The following is a 24,310-nucleotide window of genomic DNA, read 5'->3' on the forward strand; positions in this document are numbered from 1 at the left end:
CTCTTGAAGTAAAACCATATAAAGACTGAAACGTGAAAGAAAAACTCTAATTATCAGAATACATGAATTTCTGGCTCTAATGGGGGACTTTGAGTTCTCACCAAAACAATTGCCATTTTAATCTGTAATAAACTTTAAATTAATTTAACCGAATAATCTGAAAGCAGATTTTTTTCAGACCCACTTGGGCTCTAGAAGCGTGCAGTGTAAAGACTGTCATTATTCCAGCATCATCTTCTGCTGGAGCGACAGTGACCTGCTGAGGTCGGACACACAGGTGGCCGCTCACAGGAGGCATCTGGGGGTCCAGAAGGTTGTTGCGATGCTGTTGTCTGGTAATCGTGTTGCTGTGATGGTGTGGTGTGGATTGCTCCGCCCATAGAGCCGGGTGTGTGGGGTTATTTTAGCCAATGACCCAGAGAGCACCTCAATCTCCTTACTGCCGACAGAACACTACCCTAAAGCAATTAAACAGGATTACCGAGCCTCCCTCTCTCTCTCTCTTTCCCTCCTCCACACCTCACCCTGCATCTCCTCCTGTTGACTTCAGATCTATCTATCTATCTATCTATCTATCTATCTATCTATCTATCTATCTATCTATCTATCTATCTATCTATCTATCTATCTATCTATCTATCTATCTATGCCTGCTCCATCAGTCTACTGTTCAATCGGTCTTCACTCATGTATCTGATTCTCAAATTAGCTTAAACATTAGAAACTGTATTAGGAGTACAGTGGTTCTCTGAGGTTTCTTTGGACAACAGTCTCTAATAATGGCTTTGCCTTTTTTTTCTCCTAAACAATATTTAGTTCTGTTTCTTAATAATGTTGACCATTTCCAGAATATCTTACTATATCTAAACTAAAAGCATTTGAATATTTACTGGTTGTCACATTTCTGAAATAAAACATGAACTTTTTATAGTTACATTCATAAATGTAGTTTCAGCACACAAAACGGGGGTTTTGTGATCTATAAAAAACAAACCTGAGAGGAAATTGTGTGCAGCTCTCAGTAAATGTATTTTACAACTTAAATATTGACTTAATTAAACCACTTTAAATGATAATTTGAGGCATCATTCATAAAAAAAGAATATGTGTTATTAGTAGAAAAAAGACCCCAGCTGTTTTAAAACAAAATAGCAAGTGAGTGATATACATCAATCTATTTTTAAATGCTAATTGGTTTGGTATTTGGTTTTAAGTGCTCTAAATTTAATTAGGGAACAAATACAAAAAAAGTTATAAAGAAAGTTTGAATGCCCCTTATATATTACAATATGTCTGGTTTAATGTATAGCTTTTTTCAGAGTAATGACAATACCAACTAAAATGTTAGTTTAACTATAGGTTGTACGGCAAAAAAAAATTCTTGTTTGTTTAGAAAAAGTTGGACAACATTAAAATACTCAACAGGAATAACAGTGCAGTCTCCTAACATTAATTCATACTTTATATTTTGCAACTATTCTTCAAAACACTAGGTTATATTTGACCCATTTGATGTTGGTTTTTAATTATATTCAAAACATATGTTTTAATATGCACAATTTATTATATATTCAATATTAAAATGTAATTAAAAAAATATAGTACATTAGATAGGAAAATACAAATTTACGTCTACTTCTATGATTGATGATTTACAAATAATTACAAAAAACAGCCAGTTCTTAAGAAACTATCTTTATATACAGATTTTTACACCATATTTTATATATATATATATTGTGAAACATTCCAATAATCTTTTTTTTTTGTTCGTTTTTTGTTTTACAATTTTACAATTCATAAAGAAAATATGCAAATGGCAAATAATTATTAATTAGCCTAAATTCAGAAATGTACTTAAGTGAAATTCCAGTTCTGAGTTTCTGTCTGAAAATAGTTTTTATTCCTCTCTGTTCAGTGTATTTATGCTCTTATAAAGCACTATATACATTTGCACACAACGTGTATTGGTGATGGTAACCAAATGAAAAAGCAATGCTCTTTCTAAAGGGACTTACTCTCCATCTGTACGCTAATTACTTTTTATTTTACACTAGTTTAGCAGTCCACTTTCTCTTTTTCTTGTTTTCTGTATGAATTTCTCTTATAAAAATTGCTTTATGTAGACAGTGAAAGATAAGTTCTGTTACTCTGAACATACTGACATCTCTCTCTATCTCTCTCTCTGTGCCATCTTTCATGCCCTCTCTCTCTCCATCCAACCCCCCCACCACTCCTGAGTGCTTCATAATCCCACTCTGACCTGAATAAAACCACAAGCACTCATTACCAGGACCGTGTGTGTGTACAAGTGTGTGTGTGTGTGTGTGTCAGTGTGTGTATACAAGTGTGTGTGTACAAGTGCGTGTGTACACATGCACACAAATAATTATGTATGGGTCAAAAAGAACATTTTTAATTTTGAAAACTTAAACCTGCGGAGTATAAACATTTCTTTGTGTGAAACTTCTCTTAAAAGTAATTAAAAGGAATTGACACTAAAAGTAAAAAGACCCCAACCCCAGAAAACGACAAAAGAGTTGATTATTCTTTCTTCACTTCTCTATCTATCTATCTATCTATCTATCTATCTATCTATCTATCTATCTATCTATCTATCTATCTATCTATCTATCTATCTATCTATCTATCTATCTATCTATCTATCTATCTATCTATCTATCTATCTATCTATCTATCTATCTATCTATCTATCTATCTATCTATCTTTTAGTCAACTCTAGTTTCCTCTCCCCTCCCCCTGTTTCTCCAGATATTAATCTCTTTCTCTCTGTGACAGATTGTCTGTAGTTCATGCAAGAAGACAAAAGGAGAAGCTGCTGAGCCTTCAATTCTAACAAACCACACACAACCCACAAACAAACGCACACACTTACACATAACCCACAATGTGGACATACATGCTATACTAGAAAAATACCCTCTTACCATGTTACACACTCATAGACTTGGAGCTATACACAACTGTGCACATGTTTCAGATAAAAGTCAAACACTTTAAGGAAAAAAACTACAATCACATTATAATCATAATCATAATAATCATAATCTTTTTGCTAAAAAAAATATTACTTTTAATTTATATTCTGTGTAAAGAAAACATTTGTAATACATTTTAAAAATTACTTATCTCTGATTTATCAATTTTTGTCTGTAGATTTAGTTTACAGTACTTAGTTTTGGTCACACTGTACATTATGTTTCCAGTAGTTCTTGCATTTACACAAAATAAAACACTTTCAGTTGTTAACAATCATAGTACATGTTTACTAATGCATTATTAAAATCCAAGATTGTAGTTTTTAACATTAGTTAAAGCATAGACGTAACAACGACTAACGGTCAATGACTATTTTATTAACTAATGTAAATATGAATCAATTCTGCAATATTGTGAATTCATATAGGCAAATACTAAGTAAATAACAATGAACTAATAGGTAAAAACTAACAGTAATGATGAAACATGTTACCTCTTGTGTTTTTTCATTTATAATTTTAAGGTTTATATATACAGTTGAAGTCAGAATTATTAGCCCCCCTTTAATTTTTTTTCTTTTTTCAAATTTTTCACAAATTATTAATTTGTAAAAATTATTTAACAGATTAAGGAAACTTTCATAGTATGTCTGATAATATTTTTTCTCCTGAAGAAAGTCTTATTTTTTATTTTGGCTAGAATAAAAGCATTAAAAAAAACATTTTAAGGTCAAAATTGTTCCCTTTAAGCTATTGTGCCCCTTTAAGCTATAATTGTTTTTGATAGTCTACAGCACTGTTTCTCAAATTATTTTCACCAAGTACCACCCCAGAAAAAATGGTCTCTCCAAGTACCACCATAATGACTGGTATTGAAATACATAGTAGGCCTAATTGAGCGGCTACAGCTTTATACAAAACTACAGATTAATAATTATTATTATGAATATTTATTATTGTCAGCCACTTTAAACATAATAAATAGTTTGAACAATAACACACTTACAGTTAAAAAGAAGATAAATAAAATGTCAACGTTTAAATTAAAATGTGATTTTAAAAGTTCATTAAAAATGGCACTGTTCTTAAAAAGTTAAAAGAAAACTACTGTACATGTAAAGTATCATAAAGTAGTCTATTCATCAAAACCTGCAACTGTTACTTGGACCTCATAAATATAGGTTGTATGTCATAATATTCATATATAACTCTGATCAATTTTTAAATATATGTTGCATGGATATATGTGTTATTTGTATATCTTTAAAATCTAAACGTTAACTTGTATTTTAAATATATGACTTGGATTTACATATTTAAATTAGAAATTGTATCTGCTTACTGCTCGTTAGAGTAGGCTATGTGTGTCAGAGAAGCAAGTGATTAAACTATACCTGTAAACACTGATGTAAAAATAAGATACGCCCCAACAACCGTTGCAATTATGGGGAGGAAAATAAACTCAAATGATAGAATACATAACAAACATTAGAAAAATTTAAATCAAATAAAAATTTTAGCCTATTAAAATCAATTTCCTTATTACATCATTGTTATCATACGCGTCAAAGGGTTAAAAGTGAGTTCATTTTTTTACTTAAATTGTTCCTCTGCGTTCCTCTGCGTATTTGTTCCTCTGCGTACTACTAGAAGAAAGCCTGCGTACCACTTGTGGTACATGTACCACAGTTTGAGAACCACTGGTCTACAGAATAAACCATCGATATACCATAACTTGCCTAATTACCAATATATTTATATTTCCCAAATAATGTAATATATATATATATACATATATATATATATATACACACACACACATACACATACAGTGCATCTGAAAAGTATTTTTAGTGCTTCACTTTTTCCACATATTTTTATGTTACAGCCTTATTCCAAAATTGATTAAATTCATTTATTTTCTCAAAATTCTACAAACAATTCCCCATAATGACAATGTGAAAAAAGATTTTTTGCAAATAGTTGCAAATTTATTACAAATAAAAACCCTGAAAAATCACATGTACATCAGTATTCACTGACTTTGCTCAACAAATGTGTTGCTGCACATTTGTCAGCAATTACAGTCGCAAGTCTTTTTGAATATGATGCCACAAGCTTGGCACACCTGTCTTTGGGAATTTTTGCCCATTCTTCTTGCAGTACCTCTAAAGCTCTATCAGGTTGGATGGCAAGTGATAGTGTACAGCCATTTTCAGATCTCTCCAGAGATGTTCAATAGGACTTAGGTCTGGGCATTCAGGATGTCTCTGTACATTGCTGCATTCATCTTTCCCTCTATTCTGACTAGTCTTCCAGTGCCTGGTGCTGAAAAACATCCCCACAGCGTGATGCTGCCACCACCATGCTTCACTGTAGGGATGGTATTTGCCCGGTGATGAGTGGTGCCTGGTTTACTCGCCTGTCATTTACTCCAAAAAGTTCAATTTTAGTCTCATCGGACCAGAGAATTTAGTTTCTTATGGTCTGAGAGTCCTTCAGATGCCTTTTGGCAAATTCCAGGTGGGGAGTGACCTCCATCTGGCCACTCTACCATAAAGGTCTGATTGGTGGATTGCTGCACAGATGGTTGTCCTTCTGTAAGGTTCTCCTCTCTTCACAGAAGAACGCTGGAGCTCAGACAGAGTGACCATCGGGTTATTGATCACATCCCTGACTAAGGCCCTTCTCCCTGATCACTCAGCTTAGATGGCTGGCCAGCTCTAGGAAGAGTCCTGGAGGTTCCAAACATCTTCCACTTACAGATGATGGAGGCCACTGTGCTCATTGGAACTTTCAGAGCAGCAGAAATGTTTCTGTAACCTTCTCTAGCCTTGTGCCTCGCGACAATCCTGTCTCGGAGGTCTATAGACAATTCCTTTGTCTTCATGCTTGGTTTGTGCTGACATGCACTGTCAACCCTGGGACCTTATATAGACAGGTGTATGCCTTTTTAAATGATGTCCAAATCAACTGAATTGACCACAGGTGAACTCCAATTATGCTGCTGAAACATCTCAAGAATGATCAGTGGAAACAGAATGTACCCAAGCTCAATTTAGATCTTCACGACATGAAAACTTCTGTATATGTGATTTTTTCAGGTTTTTTATTTTTAATAAATTTGCAATAATTTAAAAAAAAAAAAATTCACATTGTCATTATTGGGTATTGCGTGTAGATATTTGAGAAAATAAATAAATTTAATTCATTAAAAAAGTGAAGCACTATGTATGAATACTTTCCTGATTTACTATATGAATATATATATATATATATATATATATATATATATATATATATATATATATATATATATATATATATATCTGCATGTGAAGTCAAAAGCTCACATATAAACATCCTAAACACTTTTGATTGACTTTCTCTTCTTCTACTTCTTCTTTTATAATTTTTTTTTTTACTTTTTGTGTGAATCCACATGGGTCTTTCCAAATTAATTTAACACTTGTCTTTGTTTTATTATTAAAGTGTATACTTCCGTTATTTCCTCCAATATACTGGAAGTGAACCGTGACTACAACATCTAAGGGGCTCATTCTTGTAACATGACCTTATGACAGCATAAATATTATCTGTTCTAATTAATTATATTTTTAAAGAATATTTTTAATGATTAAAAGTAAACTAATTGTAGAGTTTGACAATGAAGACATTGAAACCAGGCCTCACCAGGGCCTCGTAGCTCATACACACAGCAGTCCTTTACAATGCGGAAAAACACATTCGGACATTCAGAAAAGATAACATTGCTCATGTCACAAAATAGCAAAGTTCTAAAAGGGCATGTTGAAATGAAGTGTTACAGTGTTTCATATCTGTACAACTGGAATAAAACATTGTGTCTAGGCTACTGCTAGACTAGTTAATGAAGTTAAGTCTGTGTACGGCTACATAAAGGGCTGCAGATTCAAATACAAGAAATATAAGCCTACTTTCACTATGAATAAATGTTCGACGATATTTAATAAATATATTTAGATTCTGGCCCTTTTTAGTGTTCATGAGCCAACTAGTAAATAACCTAATGTGTTATTTGTTAAGCTAGCATCCGTGGAAAGTTTAGGTTATGTGAATTACAACAAACCCCGGGTAGGGGATGCCATTAACCCCCATGTAAACAAGAGCTGCTTTGAATTTAACTAGTGTGAGTTCATTAAGCAATCATCATTGTGACAGTCGATAACAAACAGACTGTGATGGTAAATCGTCAACTGGTTGTGGGTCTTGGTGAGTGTGTGTAGTGTAGCCTACCTATGTCTCGCGGTTGTTGAATCCCGTAGGAAAGAAACAGCTCCCTCTACTGGTCCTGTGGTCATATAGAAAATACTTTAATAAAATATGAGATGACAAATTACCTTACTAACTTATAGTAAATGGTAGTGTTTTTCAGTCGTACAGCAGTAAATTGTATTATTGTACTGTATACATATATTTTGTGTCTGGAACTCAAAATGTAATGGAAATAAAGCATTTTTAACATTTTTGTTAACTATATATTTTTTACACAGCCATAATTATAAAATTAATAGTAGTACTAGTAATAGTAGCAGTGGTAATTTGAGCATGGATTAAATAACATTTAATCAAAATAGCCCAATACACTGGATTAAATTATATAATCCAATGCATTGGGTTAAAATAGTTGGGAAGGTGCTATAATAACCAGTAGTTGGGTTATTTGTTGGGGTATTTAAACCCAACTATTTTAACTGAGTACACACAACACTTTTTAACGGATTAACTATCAATAGTATTTTCATGCTGCTATTTGAACAAGTATTGAATGTGCAAACTGCAGATATTTATCAGGCTTTTAAACATCTTTGGCTTAGATTCACTGCTGACACATTTACATTATTCTTGTAATGTCATTGTTTGGTTAATTCAGTGCATGAATGCACTGATTTGATTGGCAGTTATTTCTTCATAAACACCAGCCTAAACACAGATTTTTACTTAACCATCAGGTTGTGGCTCTGACTGACCGGAGTTTTATGCCTTTTAAAGCTTTTGATTTTGGAGGAAATCATTCATCAAGAGAAATTTGCAAGAAATTCCACAGCAAAATAACCAGTTTTATTACTTACTAATTTAGCATATTTCAAATTAATTGCACAATTGTTCAAATACGATAATGCTAATTAAAAAAACAATGCAAAACACGGTGGCGCAGTGGTGGGTAGCCCGATCGCCTCACAGCAAGAAGTTCAAGCCCCAACTTGGTCAGTTGGCATTTCTGTGTGGAGTTTGCATGTTCTCCCTGTGAATTTCATCTGTGTGCTCCAGCTTCCTCCACAGTTTAGTGACATGTGGGACAGGTGAATTGAATAATCTAAATTGGCTGTAGTGTATCTGTGTGAACACAAGAGTGTATGGGTGTTTCCCAGTGCTGGGTTGCGGTTGGAAGGGCATGCGCTATGTAAAACATATGCTGAATAAGTTAACGGTTCATTCCGTTGTGACGACCCCTGATTAATAAAGGGACTAAGTCGAAAAGAAATTGAATGAATAGACAAATCAATGTTTATATATTTAAAGGTCTTCAAATCTCATGTGCTTAGATCATGTGTGTGTGTGTGTGTGTGTGTAAATAAAACTCAGCGACAATGTTTGTGTAACATCTATTTATTACCACCAGAATATGAGAAATTTGGAAAATACAAAGATCAGCTTATTTAAATTTCTGAATAAGAAAAATAAAAGAAGCACAAACATGAGGTTACATAGGGTTTCACGAAGAAAGGGAAGGAGCAGTTCTACCCAAACAAAGTGAACGACTCAGTACTAGAGTTCTTCTAAACATAAGGAATATTTTTTTTGCTACACTCTGTGACTCTAATGCCGATCTTTAATTTGACAAAATTGGAATTTAAAGAGTGGAAAAAAACGAGAGAAAAAGAGTGAGAAAGACGAAAAGGGAAAGGGAGAGTTGGATGTTAGTTGAACAGTGAGGTTGAATGAGAGGCTGGTTTAGAGCGCCCCCCTGTGGCTGCCTGAAGTTATAACAGGAGGAGCAGGATCGGCTTTTACTACAACATGAATAAAGGAAATAAACTGATTCTCGGCTGATAATCCTTTTTCCCCTAAAGAACAAATCATGTATGCATTGTAAAAAAAAAAAAGAAAAAAGACACCATATCAACAATAATAGTAATCATCAATATTACAAGTAACAACTTTTTAACCAATAGATGCTGGTTTGCAGTTGAATACGATTCTGCTTTGCTGATCACATCACCCACAGACACTCACACAGAGAAGAAGCCTGAGCCCACAAGCACCTCCACTATGAAGGAACAGGGAGAACTGAAAAAGCACTGGATGGATCAAGGGAAACAGAGAGGCTGGGATTAAACTGTGGTTGAGGTTCTGGAGGAGGATTCAGGTGGACTGAGGCAGTTTTAGTAGCACCCTGCTGTGGAAGTTTCCGCTCCCCTTAAGCAGACTGACCCCAGACACCACCCTGTTTTCTCTCAGGACAGCGGAGTAAGTGTGAGTGCAGGGTGAGGCTTCTTCTCATTCTGTGTTTGTTGACTGTGTGGCCCTGAACCGGGCATGAGTGGACCTCGTTTACGCTCCATATGTGACCGTGTTTGAGTATGCGTCCGTGTTTGTGAGTTTGTGCACATGCATGTGTGTGTGTGTGTGATCAGCAGCACCTGTTACATGCACATATAGGTACCCTACGTGTCATTTTAGACAGCACTAGCAGACTGAGACAACGTTACTCCCCATCACTGATACTCTAAACTCTACCAAGAAAAGCAGGAGGAGAACAAGTGGAGAGACAGAAAGAAATAAAGAGGACGATAGAAAGAGAGGGAGAGATTTAAGCACGCTCTCCGCGGATGCGGCGTGCCAGCTGGATGTCTTTGGGCATGATGGTGACACGCTTGGCATGGATGGCACACAGGTTAGTGTCTTCAAACAGACCCACCAGGTATGCCTCGCTGGCCTCCTGCAAGAATACACACATAGGCAGTGCGTTAATTAGGCCTGAACATCACACAAAGTAAAAAAAGACATGATCAATTGCAAACAAAGCCACAAATTTATTTATTTATTTTTTTTGGGAAAGAAATGGACCATCCTCTTAGATTTGAGCTTCAGATCTGATGCATAGTTTGTGTTTCAGGTGTAATGTCAAACTTTATCTTATCTTAATTTACCGTTGTACATCACAGTGGATGAGGTTAATTTTATTGATTTATTTGACATGGACATCACAAATACACTGGACAAAAAATGCATTTGTTTAAGTGTTTTAGCAGATATGCTAATTCTCAACACCTCTCCACTGGAGGCTTCACATAAAATTAAAATAAAGTAGATTAATATACACAACTTTATAATTCTTTACATTAAATTGCTTTAAAGCAAAAGCAAAGGTGGCATGATCAAACAAACTATTAGTAGACTAAATGTGTAGTGCTGCTTTTCTGTTTTTAACAAACTTCTAAGTACTCTAAAACATTTATATTACTTTCTAATTTTGGTAAATCATTCCACCATTTGGTTCCCTTAACAGAGAAAACAGATTAACCAAAAGAGGTCTTACACTTTGGCACTAGACAGTCACCATTAGCAGTTGCTCGTGTGACTCTATGAGAGATCTAATGCCTACTGATTAGATCCGAAAACAGCATTAAAAACATAAAAAAGGATAAGAGAGAAGATTAGGATAAGTGTCATAGAGGTCAAGTTGCCATTAAATAACAATATATGCCTTGCTTAATGGTCAGAACTTTTATGATGTTATGCTGCTATGACTTGGTAAAAATCTCACCTCAGGGCCTACGTCAAATGGCACTCTGAACTAGTCATGGGACGATAACCATTTTCAAGGTATACCACGGTTTACAAAAGTCAAGGTTTTAAAACCACCAAAATTTTCAGCTATACAATTCCTAAAGTATGTGTAACATTTTTCTTTACTTTTTTTGTTGTTTTTTAGGACAACAGTATCTCCAGCAGAAAAAAATATTCAAAGATGCCGTTTTGAATTGTAAATAAATCTGAGTTTTTGAAACTAATGAAGACAGCAGAAGTCAATGATTCCTTTGAGTTATTTAGCCAGACAAAATTACAGCTCCAAAATATTATAAAACTTTCAAAAAATTAAATAAGTTGTTTTCAAGGGGGGAAAAAAGTTTTTGATTTTACCCAGACATTTAAAGAGAGTATATTTTAGAGCAGTAATCACAATACCGTGACATTTTTATCCAAGGTTATCATACCGTCAGAATCTTATACCGGCCCATGCCTACTCTGAACCCTTGTGGTCTTTTCTGGAGTCAGACATTATGTTATGTGAATTTGTTTGCATCAAAGATGCATAACAAGCCACAGAGGTGGCACATATAAGCACCATTCCGAAAGGCATGCTCTACAGTCTTGTGGAATTAAAGGACACATTTGATATGACTGCCATTGTAAGTGCATGACATGGCAATTGCACATAAAGTGGGCCATTTAGCAATAAGAAATATCAAAGCTGGTGTGCTGGATCTCACATCTTTGAATACACTGACCATCCAGGAGCAGGACCAGACAGCCCTGTGCTTGCTATACGCACCTGCAGTGCACCAATGGCGGCGCTCTGGAAACGCAGGTCAGTTTTGAAGTCCTGGGCAATCTCGCGAACCAGACGCTGGAATGGCAGCTTGCGGATCAGCAGCTCAGTGGACTTCTGATACCGACGAATCTCACGCAAAGCCACAGTTCCAGGCCTGCAAACAGAAATATGTTTAATTTTATGCTTAACAGCAGTGGAAAAACCCTTTTTTAGCTGTTGTAAGTCTGGAATCTCACCTGTAGCGATGGGGTTTCTTGACTCCTCCAGTGGAGGGAGCGCTCTTGCGGGCAGCTTTGGTAGCCAGCTGCTTACGGGGAGCTTTTCCTCCAGTGGACTTACGAGCAGTCTGCTTTGTACGGGCCATTGCTAGTCAATATCACCTGAGGAAAACAAGGAAAACGAGTCAGGGATGTGCAACATGAATGAGTTAACATGATGAACTTAGCAGTTTAATATTAAATTTTGAATGCTACGCAAAGATTAAGCTACAGACGTGAGTAAACCTCAACTAAAAATAGCGTCTCTAGTTTTACATTTGTTTTGGTATTTGACTCCCTGCCCCATATGCTATTTCAGGCCGTTTCCCCCTGCACGTCACATTAACCGCAATAAATAAATGCAACCAGTCAGGAAAGACTGAAACGACCTTTCAGCCAATCACAGACGAATAAAAAAACAACAATAAATCAGTAGGCAGTAGCATTTGAGAAGCACATTTAATGAACCAATCGCAGACCGTTCTGCCAGTTGTGGGGGCAGTTCAGCCCGCCTAACCCCCGCCCTAAACCGCAAGATTATGGCTGCAATTTGAACGGCAACTGGAGAGAGTCCGTGCACTGAGGCACAGGGGAGGATGCAAACTTTAAAATAAATTTCAAAATCTAAAGCATGAACTGCGAAAAAGACATCGAAATACGGTAGCAGGCATCCTTGGGCAACTATATAGCCGCTTAGAGCGAATGTCCGCTGCGGATTTACGCCGTTTAGCCGAAGTAAATAGAGGCATACGAAAGTGGGACGGATTTCAGTGTGTCCTCCGACGCGAAAAGGAGAGCCTATTTTCTCTCGCGTCTCGCCATCGGCTTTTCATTTTCAGACGATGAGATTTTAACGTTTTAACGCTTAAAATAAACACAATTCTGCAGAAAAGTTTCACAAAGCTGTTGAAAAGTACATCAGAGAGAAGACAGTGATGCACTGGGGCACTTACCTCAGGTGAACGTGTTTTAATTCGCGCGGTGAAATATGTGCTCTGCTTGTCTGGCAGTGTCAGTATTTACTATCTCACACACAATGGGAGCGGGGCGGCCAGAGCCAAAATGGCCGCGATGTCAATCATTTTCTCCCAGAATGCACTTCAATAAAACAGTAAACACAAAAATATCAAATTTTACAGTGCCAAGTCCATTACGATTTTCTGCTTTATCTGAGTCAAATGCAAATATTGTATTTAATACGAAGCATTTAAGTGGTGTGATTTAGACGGGATTTTACTCCTTTTCTTTTGTTTTTTGTTGTTTTTTTATTCGAGGTCAACGGGTTTTGAGACGGGGTAATGGGTTCATCCACTGCTGGTTATATAACAATAACCGCTATTAAGTCATTTTAATACTAGTACTTGAAGACTAAATCCTTAGTTGTACCTTCACGAGTCATTTTTCAGGAATTTAGTATTAGTGGTAGAAGACTAAATCTTTATTTGTACCTTCACTGGTCATTTTTTTTCCTGAAGCATCAATATACATAACTTAAAACACAACTACACACCACCTGGGTACATAAAATTTTTATTTTAATGATGTGCATTATTGCATTCATATTATTACTCTCACACATTCAACCTCTTCAATTTACAATTGTCCATTCACTATTTGCAGATTTGTATCATGTTTCTAAGTGCTGACCAGATAATTCAAGAACAGTCATACATAGTTTTACTCTTTTTCAGATTGACATTCAAAGCCAGCCTACAGCCATGAGCTACTAACCAAAGGGTGCATTCCTGTCTCAAACACTTGCTTTCTTTAAGGCTTCAGTGGCATTTCAGGAAGGATGTGCCATTTACTACGTATCAAAACCCACTGGGTTTATTTTTATGTTCCTCATAATAGTTGCGTATGTGCAAAAGCACTCTGCTACTAAATACAGTTAGACTACAAGATCTGACGGGGCTGTAATGTAATATAGCGTGGTGAGTGGTTGTCTCAAGAGTAATGAAAGCTTTTAGTTAAGGATCATAGAGTCTCTGAGGCTAAAAGTGCTTTGAAGTCTTTAATATGACACTGTCTCTAATGTTTAAAGTAGCTAATGCATTAGAAACATTTAAAGGTTAGCAATGGCTGCTGGGTAAAAACAAATAAAAGGGTAATTTATTTACTCATTTTTTAAATATATATGAAGTAAAAGAATGCACAGCATATAGCAGTTTCATAGCTTTGTGCTTTTATTTCCAAACCCTAGTGTAGTGTGTGTGTTTTAAAATGTATTTAATATTTTGTATGGCCTCCCTGATTTTCATGTTAATTGGAAATATATTTTATATTTTTAGCTAATATATTCTCTAATATAGTGTGCTCATTTTTGCTAAATGATATTGATTTAGTTAATCAAACTAGTTCAAATGTAGGTATTGACTAATCTAATGTAATTCCAATAAACCAATAAAATATATCTCATTGTATGGGATCATAAAGAAAAAATATTTGAAAGTGAGATGGGTGTTTGTCTGTGAAATCTGTTGGTGTACTCATTTGTGCAGTACACTATATGTTATTTTGGGGTGCAATATAAATCTACTGCATTATATATGCTGGACGTGTTTATGCCACTGTAACCACGAGCCCTCCTTCTATTATTTTCAGATTAATTACATACAACCCGAGACTCCCCTCTGAGGTGCATGGTGTAGGATGGAAATACAGATGGTAACACTGCAATCTCAGCATTTTTATTGAACTATTTTTCATCTCACTTCCCAGTATGTTCCTCCAGGGAAAATAAGGTTCATTCAGTGCTTCTTCCTGCTACCAACTGCAGTGCCTTTTATAAACAACAGAGAGCACTGTTCTCTAGAAAATCTCGAACAGACCAACAAGCGTGGATGATGTGGTGGGCTCATTCATATAAACGGCTATGCTGAGGAGTTTGTTTCATTCATATCTAAAAAAGAAGTGTTCTCTGCAACACTACTTCAAGATCATTTTGCTCCTCCAATATTTTATTGGTGTTTTTACAGCGAAAATGTGAAGTTGTAAAATCGTGATTACTGAAGTATGAAGGCCAAAACCTGACAAATATGGCACCTCACCATTATTAGGTGTGGTAAGTGTAGTATAAGTGGGATAATTGATTTAAGGGGTTTATTCAATTATTAGATAATAACGCACATATGAGGTGTAATCACCACATCAGGTGTGCATTTAATTATTAAACAGCCTATTTTCAGTTATTTGTTACCGACAAAAACACAAAACAACACGTTCTTGCCTATCCATATCAATCAAATCACTTTTATTGTCACATCATCAGCAGCACGCGTACTATGACGAGTAAAAAGCTTAGGTGCTGGCCCCAGACAGTGCAAGCCAAGGCAAGCTGATCTGAAGCTGAATATGAAGGAAAAATGGCAAAAGTCATAAAATAAATTAGTATGAATAATTAAAAAAAATCATCCTAGAGCCCATTTGCACAGAGTTTTTTTTTTTTTTTTTAAGAATTAGGTATGTTAAGTGTTAGTAATAGAGTATGTTTTTTTTTTAAAGCTGGGAATGGTACATACAATCTTTAATAACGTGGTTCCTAGTTATTTGGTGAACTATTTTCAAATGGTGAGGCAACAGCGTTCATACAGTATTAGGGGTTGGTATTTTAATATTTGTTTATTTAAATTTAGAAGTCTTGTTCGGAAAAATATGTTTTTAAATACAAGTGCAATCATGTGGAACAAATTACCAAAATCTGTCAAGGAAATAAAAGATTTAAGGAGGTTCAAAAAAGTGATCAAAAGGTGGTTGTTTGAGGACAATTAGTTTGCATGGTGGGCAAGGATGCTTTGTTTTATATGTTATTTGATTGTAAATAGGGTTGCAGCTGGAAGGCCATTCGCTGCGTAAATCATATGCTGGATGAGTTGGTGGTTCATTCCGCTGTGGCAACCCCTGATTGATAGAGGGACTAAGCCAAAAAGAAAAATAAAGGAATGTATTTGTGAATTATTTTGTTCCTGTTTTAAAATGTGAAGGTACTGTTAGTTTTATGCATCATTGGTATTCTGAAGCCATACATTGTTTTATTTAACAGCGAGGACCGCAATGGAAACAAGCCTAGGGCTTTATTGTGTTTTTATCCTCGACAGTTTTTATTTCAAAATGTATGGGATACTTGTATTTTTGTACAGCTTGTCTAAAATCTGTCAAATAAAATTTAATTCAAAATTCAAAATAAAGACAGTGCAAAATAAAGACAGTGCAAAAAAATGGAACATTCATTTATTTTATTTTCAGCTTACTCCCTTTACTTATCTGGGGTTGCCACAGCGGAATGAACCGCCAACTTATCCAGCATATGTTTTACATAGCGGATGCTGTTTCAGCTGCACCCCATCGCTTGGAAGCACCCATACACTCCCATTAACACACATACACTTTGACAAATTTTAGCTTATCTTATTCACCTATAGTGAATGTCTTTGGATGGGGAGAACATGCAAACTCCACATAGAAATGCCAACTGACCTAGCCGAGGCTCGAACCAGCAACCTTCTTACTGCGAGGCAAAAGTGCTACCCACTGCATTACCGTGCTACATACTCCCAAAAACCAAAACAATATACAATGAGCAATGTTGACAGTAATACGTAGAAGACAATAAATAGGTGTACTCATAGTCTGACTGTTGGTGTGAACTTATTATAGGCAATGTTTAAGGTTATCTCGTTTTTTTGTGAAGGGTTCTCTACAACTACCCCAACCCTAAACCCAACCTCACAGTAACATGTTGTCTTTTATTTAATATCTATTACACTGACAGCAACCCTAAACCCAGCCTACTTGGAGGTCTCCAGGCTGATTTTTTAAAAAGAGGAATTTACATATCAGAATTCCAATTCAATTCCTGGAGGGCCACAGCTCTGTTGCTCCAACCACCTCCAACTCACACCTGCTTAATAGTAGGGATGTCCCGATCAAGTTTTTTGCCCTCGAGTCAGTGATTTTAAGGATCTACCAATACCAAAACCCAATACGATACTTCTATACATAATAAGAAACAGATCAAGAATGTTCCTTATTTATTTATTTATTTAATATTAATCATCATTTTTTATTTTAAATATGATTTTAATTTAGAGTTTCAGAGCTCAATTTCTCACGCACACCATAAGAATGATATAATATCTACAGCTTTTTTTGACAAATAAGCCAAACAAAAAATCCAGCCTAATCCTCCCCTCACACTCATCGCCTGTGTGCTTTGAAAGGTCAGCCAGGTATCACAGCAAGGTGAGACTCAGTGTGAAAACAGTTATAGCCCATATGTCCTCATCTTCTGACACAGGACATTCACTCCATCCCCACAGTTTTGGACCAGCTTTCTTCCAAACCTTTTGATGAGCACTGTGCCTTTTAAGAGCATTTAATTACTATTGATTACGCTTTTGAGGCGCTTTTCAAAAGAGCTGTGTTCAGCCAGTCACATATTAAACTCAAACAGGGTCCTCTATAAACACATACTGCACCATTAACAAAGCTTATGCTTTCTGTTTGGTTATTAAAGAACCAAAAACACAATGTCAGGGGAATGTTCTTTTTAGGGTTTATTTTTAAACTATAAATAATGTTTCAGAGTTGTTGTTTTTTTTAAATAACATCGAAATAAAACTATCCCTCTTGGTTTTTATTAGGTTATTGTTTTCGAGACCAAAAATGTATGTTCCTATAACATTCTGGTAACCAAAAATAAAATGTCAGCTGGGTCTCTGGAAGTGTTTTAAAAGGAGATATGAGTATACTAAGAACTGGAGTGCTGAGAAGGTTTATCAGTAACCGCATGTACAGTGTGATCAGCATATACAGCACAGTATGATATGGCATCTGCTCTGTTGACTCACAGGAGATAATGTGGTAAAATGTGCACATACCATCCCTTCAGCTTTCCTGTTTTCACATCCATGCACTTTTAAAGGTCCTGTGAAATGAATATAAATAATAAAAATATATATGTTACTATCAGTATATTGGTTTTAAGGATATATATATATATATATATATATATATATATATATATATATATATATATATATATATATATATATATATATATATATATATATATATATGAGCTAGTGTGCTACAAAACAGTGACAACATTTGCATTTAGAAGATCTAAACATTCAAAGTCACTTCTGCTTAAATGGATCAGTTTCTCATCAAATCTGGTCCATTCAAATGCTCTCTACACTCTCAGAAAAAAAGGTACAATGAGGGTACAATTTTGTTCCTAGAGGGAACAAAATATAAAATTGTACCTTTAAAGGTCCCATATTGGTCCTTAGGGTACAATTTTGTACCCAAATGGGCTATAAAGGTACAAATGTCCAGATTTAGGTTTGAAAGGTACATTTTTGTACCTTTTATAGCATATTTGGATAAAAAATTGTACCGTAAAGGACCAATTTGGCACCTTTAAAGGTACAATTATATATTTTGTTTCCCTATAGGAACAAAATTGTACCCTCAGCTCATGATAAGATCAAGACACTATATTACACTAATTTAAATGTATTAATACTAAACATTAATACTAAAATACATAATTTAAAAATATAATAAATAAATAAATTGATTAAATTAAATATTTTAATAATTTTTTTTCCATGTATTTAAATTACATTTTTTCTCAAAAATGTTAATAATTTAATTTATAATTGAATGTAATTTTAATCATTAAAAACGTAAATACTGGTCTTTGCTTACTGTTTAAGACCCTATAGTTTATGGGATGTAGAATAAGAACCATGCAGAGTGACAGCATCTTCATACAGGTGATGATGTTGCTGTCTCTTTAAGAATTTGGCTTGTTGAGACGTTATAGTAGTGTTTGTTACTGAGGCGGTCCGTAGAGTATGCTGGCTGTTTACACAGAACTTCGCACGCTTTTCAAAGAAAAGTCTATTTTGGAGTCCACACTTTTCAGGTAAGAATGTATTAAAGATATATTTTCAGTCTCATTTTCACATGTGAAGCCGTGTTCTGTTGATTTTGTCTGACTCTCGGGTCTCGGCTTTCCCCCGCTTTAAGTGCTCCGGGCTGGCCTGCAGGATGGAGTTTGCTAAGATGTCTGCAGCTTATTAAAGAAGTTAATACAATGTGATATCGAAGTCACCGAGGGACATAACGTTACAGACGGTGAGTACTATATGCTGTTAGTTTTCTCGGTGTAAAAGTTCCTTTTGTCGCCTACGTTACGTATTCGCGCCTTATATGTTACGTTACGTTACTGCTTTATTAATAAGTGTTGCCACGGCGGAATATAATCGCAACCCAAATAGCAAAATACACTCGGGCCAGCTGCGGCGGCAGATGCGCGACGCTGCCGTATCCATGCACCGGAATCGGGCCGTGACCCGTGAGTAATGTGCGGTGTGGCCCGGAGCTCGCGCGACTAAAGTCCTAATATTCCTTGATATAAAACCTTTTGTTATTAATACTGGAAATTTGTAATTATCTATAATGTTTTATATTTTGAGGCCATTTTTCTAGCCACGGTTGACCGCTGAAATGTAATTTTAGACGGTTATATAAGTTACACCACCATTTTGTGAAGAAAAATCACAATTTTGTCACCGGCAAAGCGACTGATTATGAAAACGTGGCTAGTTACAAACGTGGCGTATGTATGCTTGTACATATCTTAGTTTCAGTGTCTAAGTTACATTAATGTTGAGGAGTGTCCACAAACTCTCATGTCCAGAATTGTTGGTGTTTTACTATCGTTTAACGTTATACTTATGTTAATGTAGAATTATTAACATACCACGTTGTATAAATCGACGTTTTAAGTTATACTTTGTTCTTTAATGTAATAATTTGTCTCATCTGTTCTGAAACTGGTACCTTGAGCTATTTTGCCTATTTTATTAATATCTCAAAATGCTTTCCAGAAGTTTTTGAAGTTTCCAATTGTCTTTCAGGACAAGATTGAACAACATAATGCAGCCTAACAGCATCAGACCAATGAAGGCATGTCATAAGAAAGCATGGCTCAGTTACAAGATGTAAGTATGTCTCATTATCTATACCATGGTTTTAATGGCTTACATACTATTTTAAATTTGTAGGTTTTTACTTACAAACAACAGTAAATGTAAACCCACATGTTTAAAAATATTTTCTAGGTTTTCATCGAAAGATGAGAGATCAACTGAAGAAGGCTATGGTCCTGACTCTAAGGTACTCTTTCTAAACCTTCTCCACTTGATCATTATTATTAAATTCTAGCTTTGGATGGATTCATTCATAATTGTTTGTATGCCACATCTTATGTTCCAGGAATTGATTTTACAGCAGCACTTCTCATGTTGCCAGCCTTGTTAAGCGAGACACTTCAACATTTGGTTGTGCTCCGGTGCGCATGTTGTTTTCTGTTTAGTATATGCTGTGATAAATGCATTTTATAATGCTTGATATTCTTTATATTAGGATGACGCAGTGGGTAGTGCTGTCATCTTACAGCAAGAAGGTCGCTGGTTCGAGCCTCGGCTGGGTCAGTTGGCATTTGTGTGAGGAGTTTGCATATTCTTCCAGTGTTCGTGAGGGTTTCCTCCAAGTGCTCCGGTTTCCCCACAAGTCCAAAGACATGCGCTATAGCTGAATTTGGTAAGCTTATTTGTCTGTAGTGTAAAAATGTGTGTGTGAATAAGTGTGTCTGGATGTTTCATAATACTGGGTTTGCAGCTAGAAGGGCATCTGCTGCATAAAACATATGCTGGATAAGTTGGTGGTTCATTCCACTGTGGCAACCCCAGATTAATAAAGGGACTAAGCCGAAAAGAAATTGAATGAATGAATGAAATTTATATTAGTCTTTTAATCTGTGATACTTTTTTTTTTAATCAGTGAATATTAATTATTTTACTTTCTATGCATGTTGTTTTTCTCTTCATCAGTGATAGAGTGACTGATATTAATGTAATTATTGCTTTGTCATTTACAGTGAACCATCTTCACCACATCCAACAGTTCAAGTACAGGAGGAGGCCACCGACTGGACAACTGTGTTAACAAGACGAGTCACGGCAGTCTTCAGAGTTGATGGGATTGCGATTGGCCGGGCTAATGATGTGGACGAATATACATTTTTGACATATCCATCTTATTAGAAGAACACCTTGATGTTTCTGCAGTGGAATGTTTTGATTGAACGGTGGACGGTGACAAGCCACGATCTTCTCCAGTTACCAGAGTGATCAACCTTGTTTTTTGTTTCTCTACATGCTCTTGGGATAATCACAATCATCAAGTTAATCCAGCACACTGCTATCATTCATCCATAAAGCAAATTTTTAAATAACTTGTGGTCCTAATGACTATCAAAGAACATTTTCCAGATATGAGTGCTTTACATGTCATGTTTATCAAAAGCATGAACACATATTGTGTTACAACAAATTACAACTCCACTTGAGGATGATGAGGAGTAATCTACTGATGTTGAGGAAAAGGCTACTGATGTATTTGGTTTTCTGCACTGTTGAAGCAATTTATAGAGAAACTTTGCCTTCATTCTGAAATTCAGAGAAAATGTTGATGACAAATTATTTATTATGACCGAGTATTCTGACTAAAGACAAACACTTTGGACTTTATAAAGTGCAGTACTTGATGTAGCCTGTGTAATGGGTTTATAAATCTTAAACAGTATTCTTGTGGTCTTTGTATTAAGTGTAGATTATTTAGTTTTTATTTGTTATCTAAATTGTTCTTTTTACTGTTTTACATGTCTGCTTTATACTTGCTGTGTAATTTTATTTCTCAACACATTCAGTTGGAAGTTGTAATGAAATATTTCTACATTAGTAAATAAAAATGGACATCTGTGAACCAAAATATTTTATTTATTTATTTGTGCATGCAGTCACCGAAGGATCAAAATGCCTGGGTCAGTACCCTGAAAATACTATATAATATAAAAAGGTACATTTTTGTACCTTCAGTGTCTAGGGTACAAAATTGTCCCTTAAAGGGTACAAATGTAGAAGGTACAATTTTGTACCTTTAAATAGAGGTACAAATTTGTACCCTTAAGAGTACCACCCCAGTGACGGGCCATTTGTACCCTAAAAGGTACAATTTTGTACCTTTTTTTCTGAGAGTGTAGTATCTGACCTGCTCCGCCTACTTCCAAACCCTTCTCATTTGGTTTTCATTTGATGCTCTTGAGCTCAACCACTCTCACAGGCACAGCTGCGATAAAGCGAAACACTATTGGCTGTTTGTTTTTTTTTAAGGGCGGGAGGCGGGAGCTACACTATGTCCCACCCTCTCCTCATATTTAGGTTGAGATTACATTAAACATTAAACAAAATATGCACATTTCTTTAAAAATAATATACACATATACACAAGACCTTTAAAAATAAAGGTTATTTATTGGCATCAACGTTCCCATGAAGAACATTTAACATTGAATGAGTCTTTCAGTTTCCTTGGTTTCCTTAAAATTTAAGCACATTTTTTTCAGATCTTCAGGTTCTTTCAGCCCAATCTCATGAGGAAACCTAACTATTTATGTATTGTCAGAAATTAATACCTTTTCTTAAAGGAGGCATGCCCCAAACCCCACCCCTTAACAAATCCTTCACTGGGGATAATCCAACCATACTAAATGTAAGACTGTAATTGTACAAATTCACACTAATTAGCGTCTAAATTCAATAGTTATAAACTGCCATGAGATTGTGTTGGTTCTTTGAATTATGTTTCATAACAATCAATCGTACATATCACATGCAACTAATCCTAACCGTAAAGTAAATAATACTATAGTTAAATGAATAGTTTACCTTTAACACCTTAAAATAAAGTGTAACCTATGTTCATCATGAAACAAAAAATTATTCTTCTTGTCGTCGATTGCAGTTGTAAGAGCAACAAATAATAACCTGACTTCTCGTTGATCATTTGGAAAAGTGATCTGTTGAACTGCATCCCAATCATCCCAAATACTGCACTGTAAAAAATGGCAGTGATTTCAACGGTAAAAAAACTGTAAAAATGCTACAGTACAAATCCGTAACCTGGTTAACGGTATGTTTTCCTAATAAATACGGTGAATAACCGTAAATTGACTTTCCCAGAATTCCCTGCATGGCACATCACTTTTTATGCATTTTGTTGATATTAATATGGATCTTTTTAGTTGTTTCCCCATCAGTTATGTACATTAGAGATTTATGTTACATCTAATGTTGATAAACAATGTTTATTTCATGACTTTAATTTTATGTGTGTTACCATACTGGTGTTTAGTAGCTGTGTGAATGACACTGAGCACCTTCTATATGCTGATACTCTTTTCTGCTTTTGGGAATAGTTGATTGAGATGAGCATTGGCTCACTATGTAACTTCCTCATCACCACCTGCATGTGGGTGTGCTAACGTGACTAACTGTGTAACAAAAGATGTGTAGATGTTGATAATTCAAAATACAGACATATTACTTCTATAAATTAATAAAATACGGTAATTTCCCGTAAAAATGAAAAAAATACTTTTAACGGTAATGTACTGGCAACCACAGCTGCTGTTTTTTTACCGTAAATTTTACAGATTTATTTTTTACAGTGTGCAGGAGTCCTATTGGAACCCGCATGGATGCAAGATTCTTACAAAAAATCAGTCAAGTTTGGTAAAGGAAAAATCATGGTTTGGGCTTACATTCAGTATGGGGGTGTGCAAATGATCTGCAGAGTGGATGGCAACCATCAACAGCCTGAGGTATCAAGACATTTGTGCTGCCAATTACATTACAAACCACAGGAGAGGGCAAATTCTTCAGTGGGATAGCGCTCCTTCTCATACTTCAACCTCCTCATCAAAGTTCCTGAAAGCAAAGAAGGTCAAGGTGCTCCAGGATTGGCTAGCCCAGTCACCAGATTTAAACATTATTGAGCATGTCAGGGGTAAGATGGAGGAGGCATTCAAGATGAATCCAAATAATCTTGATGAACTCTGGGAGTCCTGCAAAAATGATTTCTTTGCCATTCCAGATGACTTTATTAATAGGTTATTTGAGTAATTGCAAAGATGTCTAGATGCAGATATTTTAGTTAGGTAAAATAAACAAACAAAAGATCAACTAAGTCAAGTTATTTGTTGTTCCTAAAATGTGGACAGATAAAAATAAATTTGTCAGGTAGTGTATGGCATCACCCTATTGTGAAATAAAATATCCATTTTGTAACCTTTATGTTACGAATTTAATTACATAATAACTTTGTCTAACAGAAAATAAATCAGTATTTTCTTGAAAATGACACTATTAACTACATGGAGTACAGAAACAGAATGTCATGGTTGCTGATCTGTGTGGTTCCACTTCCCTTCCCCTAAAAATTATGTGATTAAAAAGTATTTGTGAAACTATACGCACCAGCACCACTAAGACTGAAGCTAAAGAGCTGACAGGAGCTGAGATCTGGCTCCTTGTGCCCT

At 35.5% G+C, this 24,310-nt stretch overlaps 1 protein-coding gene and 2 long non-coding RNA genes across 4 annotated transcripts; 2 read left to right on the forward strand and 1 right to left on the reverse strand.

Moving 5' to 3' along the window:
• Positions 1 to 8,633: 8,633 nt before the first annotated feature.
• h3f3c (H3 histone, family 3C) lies at positions 8,634 to 12,870 on the reverse strand. Of its 2 annotated transcripts, none has more exon segments than NM_200003.1 (4): positions 8,634 to 9,982; positions 11,600 to 11,753; positions 11,836 to 11,979; positions 12,810 to 12,870. In NM_200003.1, coding segments are annotated over 3 exon segments (411 nt in total). In that variant the 5' UTR covers positions 11,964 to 11,979; positions 12,810 to 12,870; the 3' UTR covers positions 8,634 to 9,853.
• Positions 10,096 to 13,412, forward strand: LOC141385557 (uncharacterized). Its single transcript, XR_015491503.1, has 2 exons — positions 10,096 to 11,251; positions 11,501 to 13,412. It is a non-coding gene; the product is annotated as an uncharacterized LOC141385557 (long non-coding RNA).
• A 5,302-nt stretch (positions 13,413 to 18,714) lies between these two features.
• On the forward strand, positions 18,715 to 23,320 carry LOC147844059 (uncharacterized). The gene is made up of 7 exons (XR_015491487.1): positions 18,715 to 18,790; positions 18,895 to 19,002; positions 19,788 to 19,871; positions 19,992 to 20,046; positions 20,146 to 20,221; positions 20,296 to 20,472; positions 20,810 to 23,320. It is a non-coding gene; the product is annotated as an uncharacterized LOC147844059 (long non-coding RNA).
• The last annotated feature ends 990 nt before the right edge of the window (positions 23,321 to 24,310 follow it).

The sequence above is a fragment of the Danio rerio genome, chromosome 5 (genome assembly GCF_052040795.2).
Source record: "Danio rerio strain M-AB ecotype USA chromosome 5, GRCz13ab, whole genome shotgun sequence".
NCBI lineage: Eukaryota > Metazoa > Chordata > Actinopteri > Cypriniformes > Danionidae > Danio > Danio rerio.

Bases quoted from the DNA above. Each gene is read 5' to 3' on its own strand.
- h3f3c (XM_087251366.1), bottom strand. From the start codon at position 11,963: ATGGCCCGTACAAAGCAGACTGCTCGTAAGTCCACTGGAGGAAAAGCT. The intron at 11,754-11,835 runs GTGAGATTCCAG...TTCTGTTTGCAG, and splicing joins AAGAAACCCCATCGCTACAG to GCCTGGAACTGTGGCTTTGC. The intron at 9,983-11,599 runs GTGCGTATAGCA...GTATTCTTGCAG, and splicing joins CCGCCATTGGTGCACTGCAG to GAGGCCAGCGAGGCATACCT.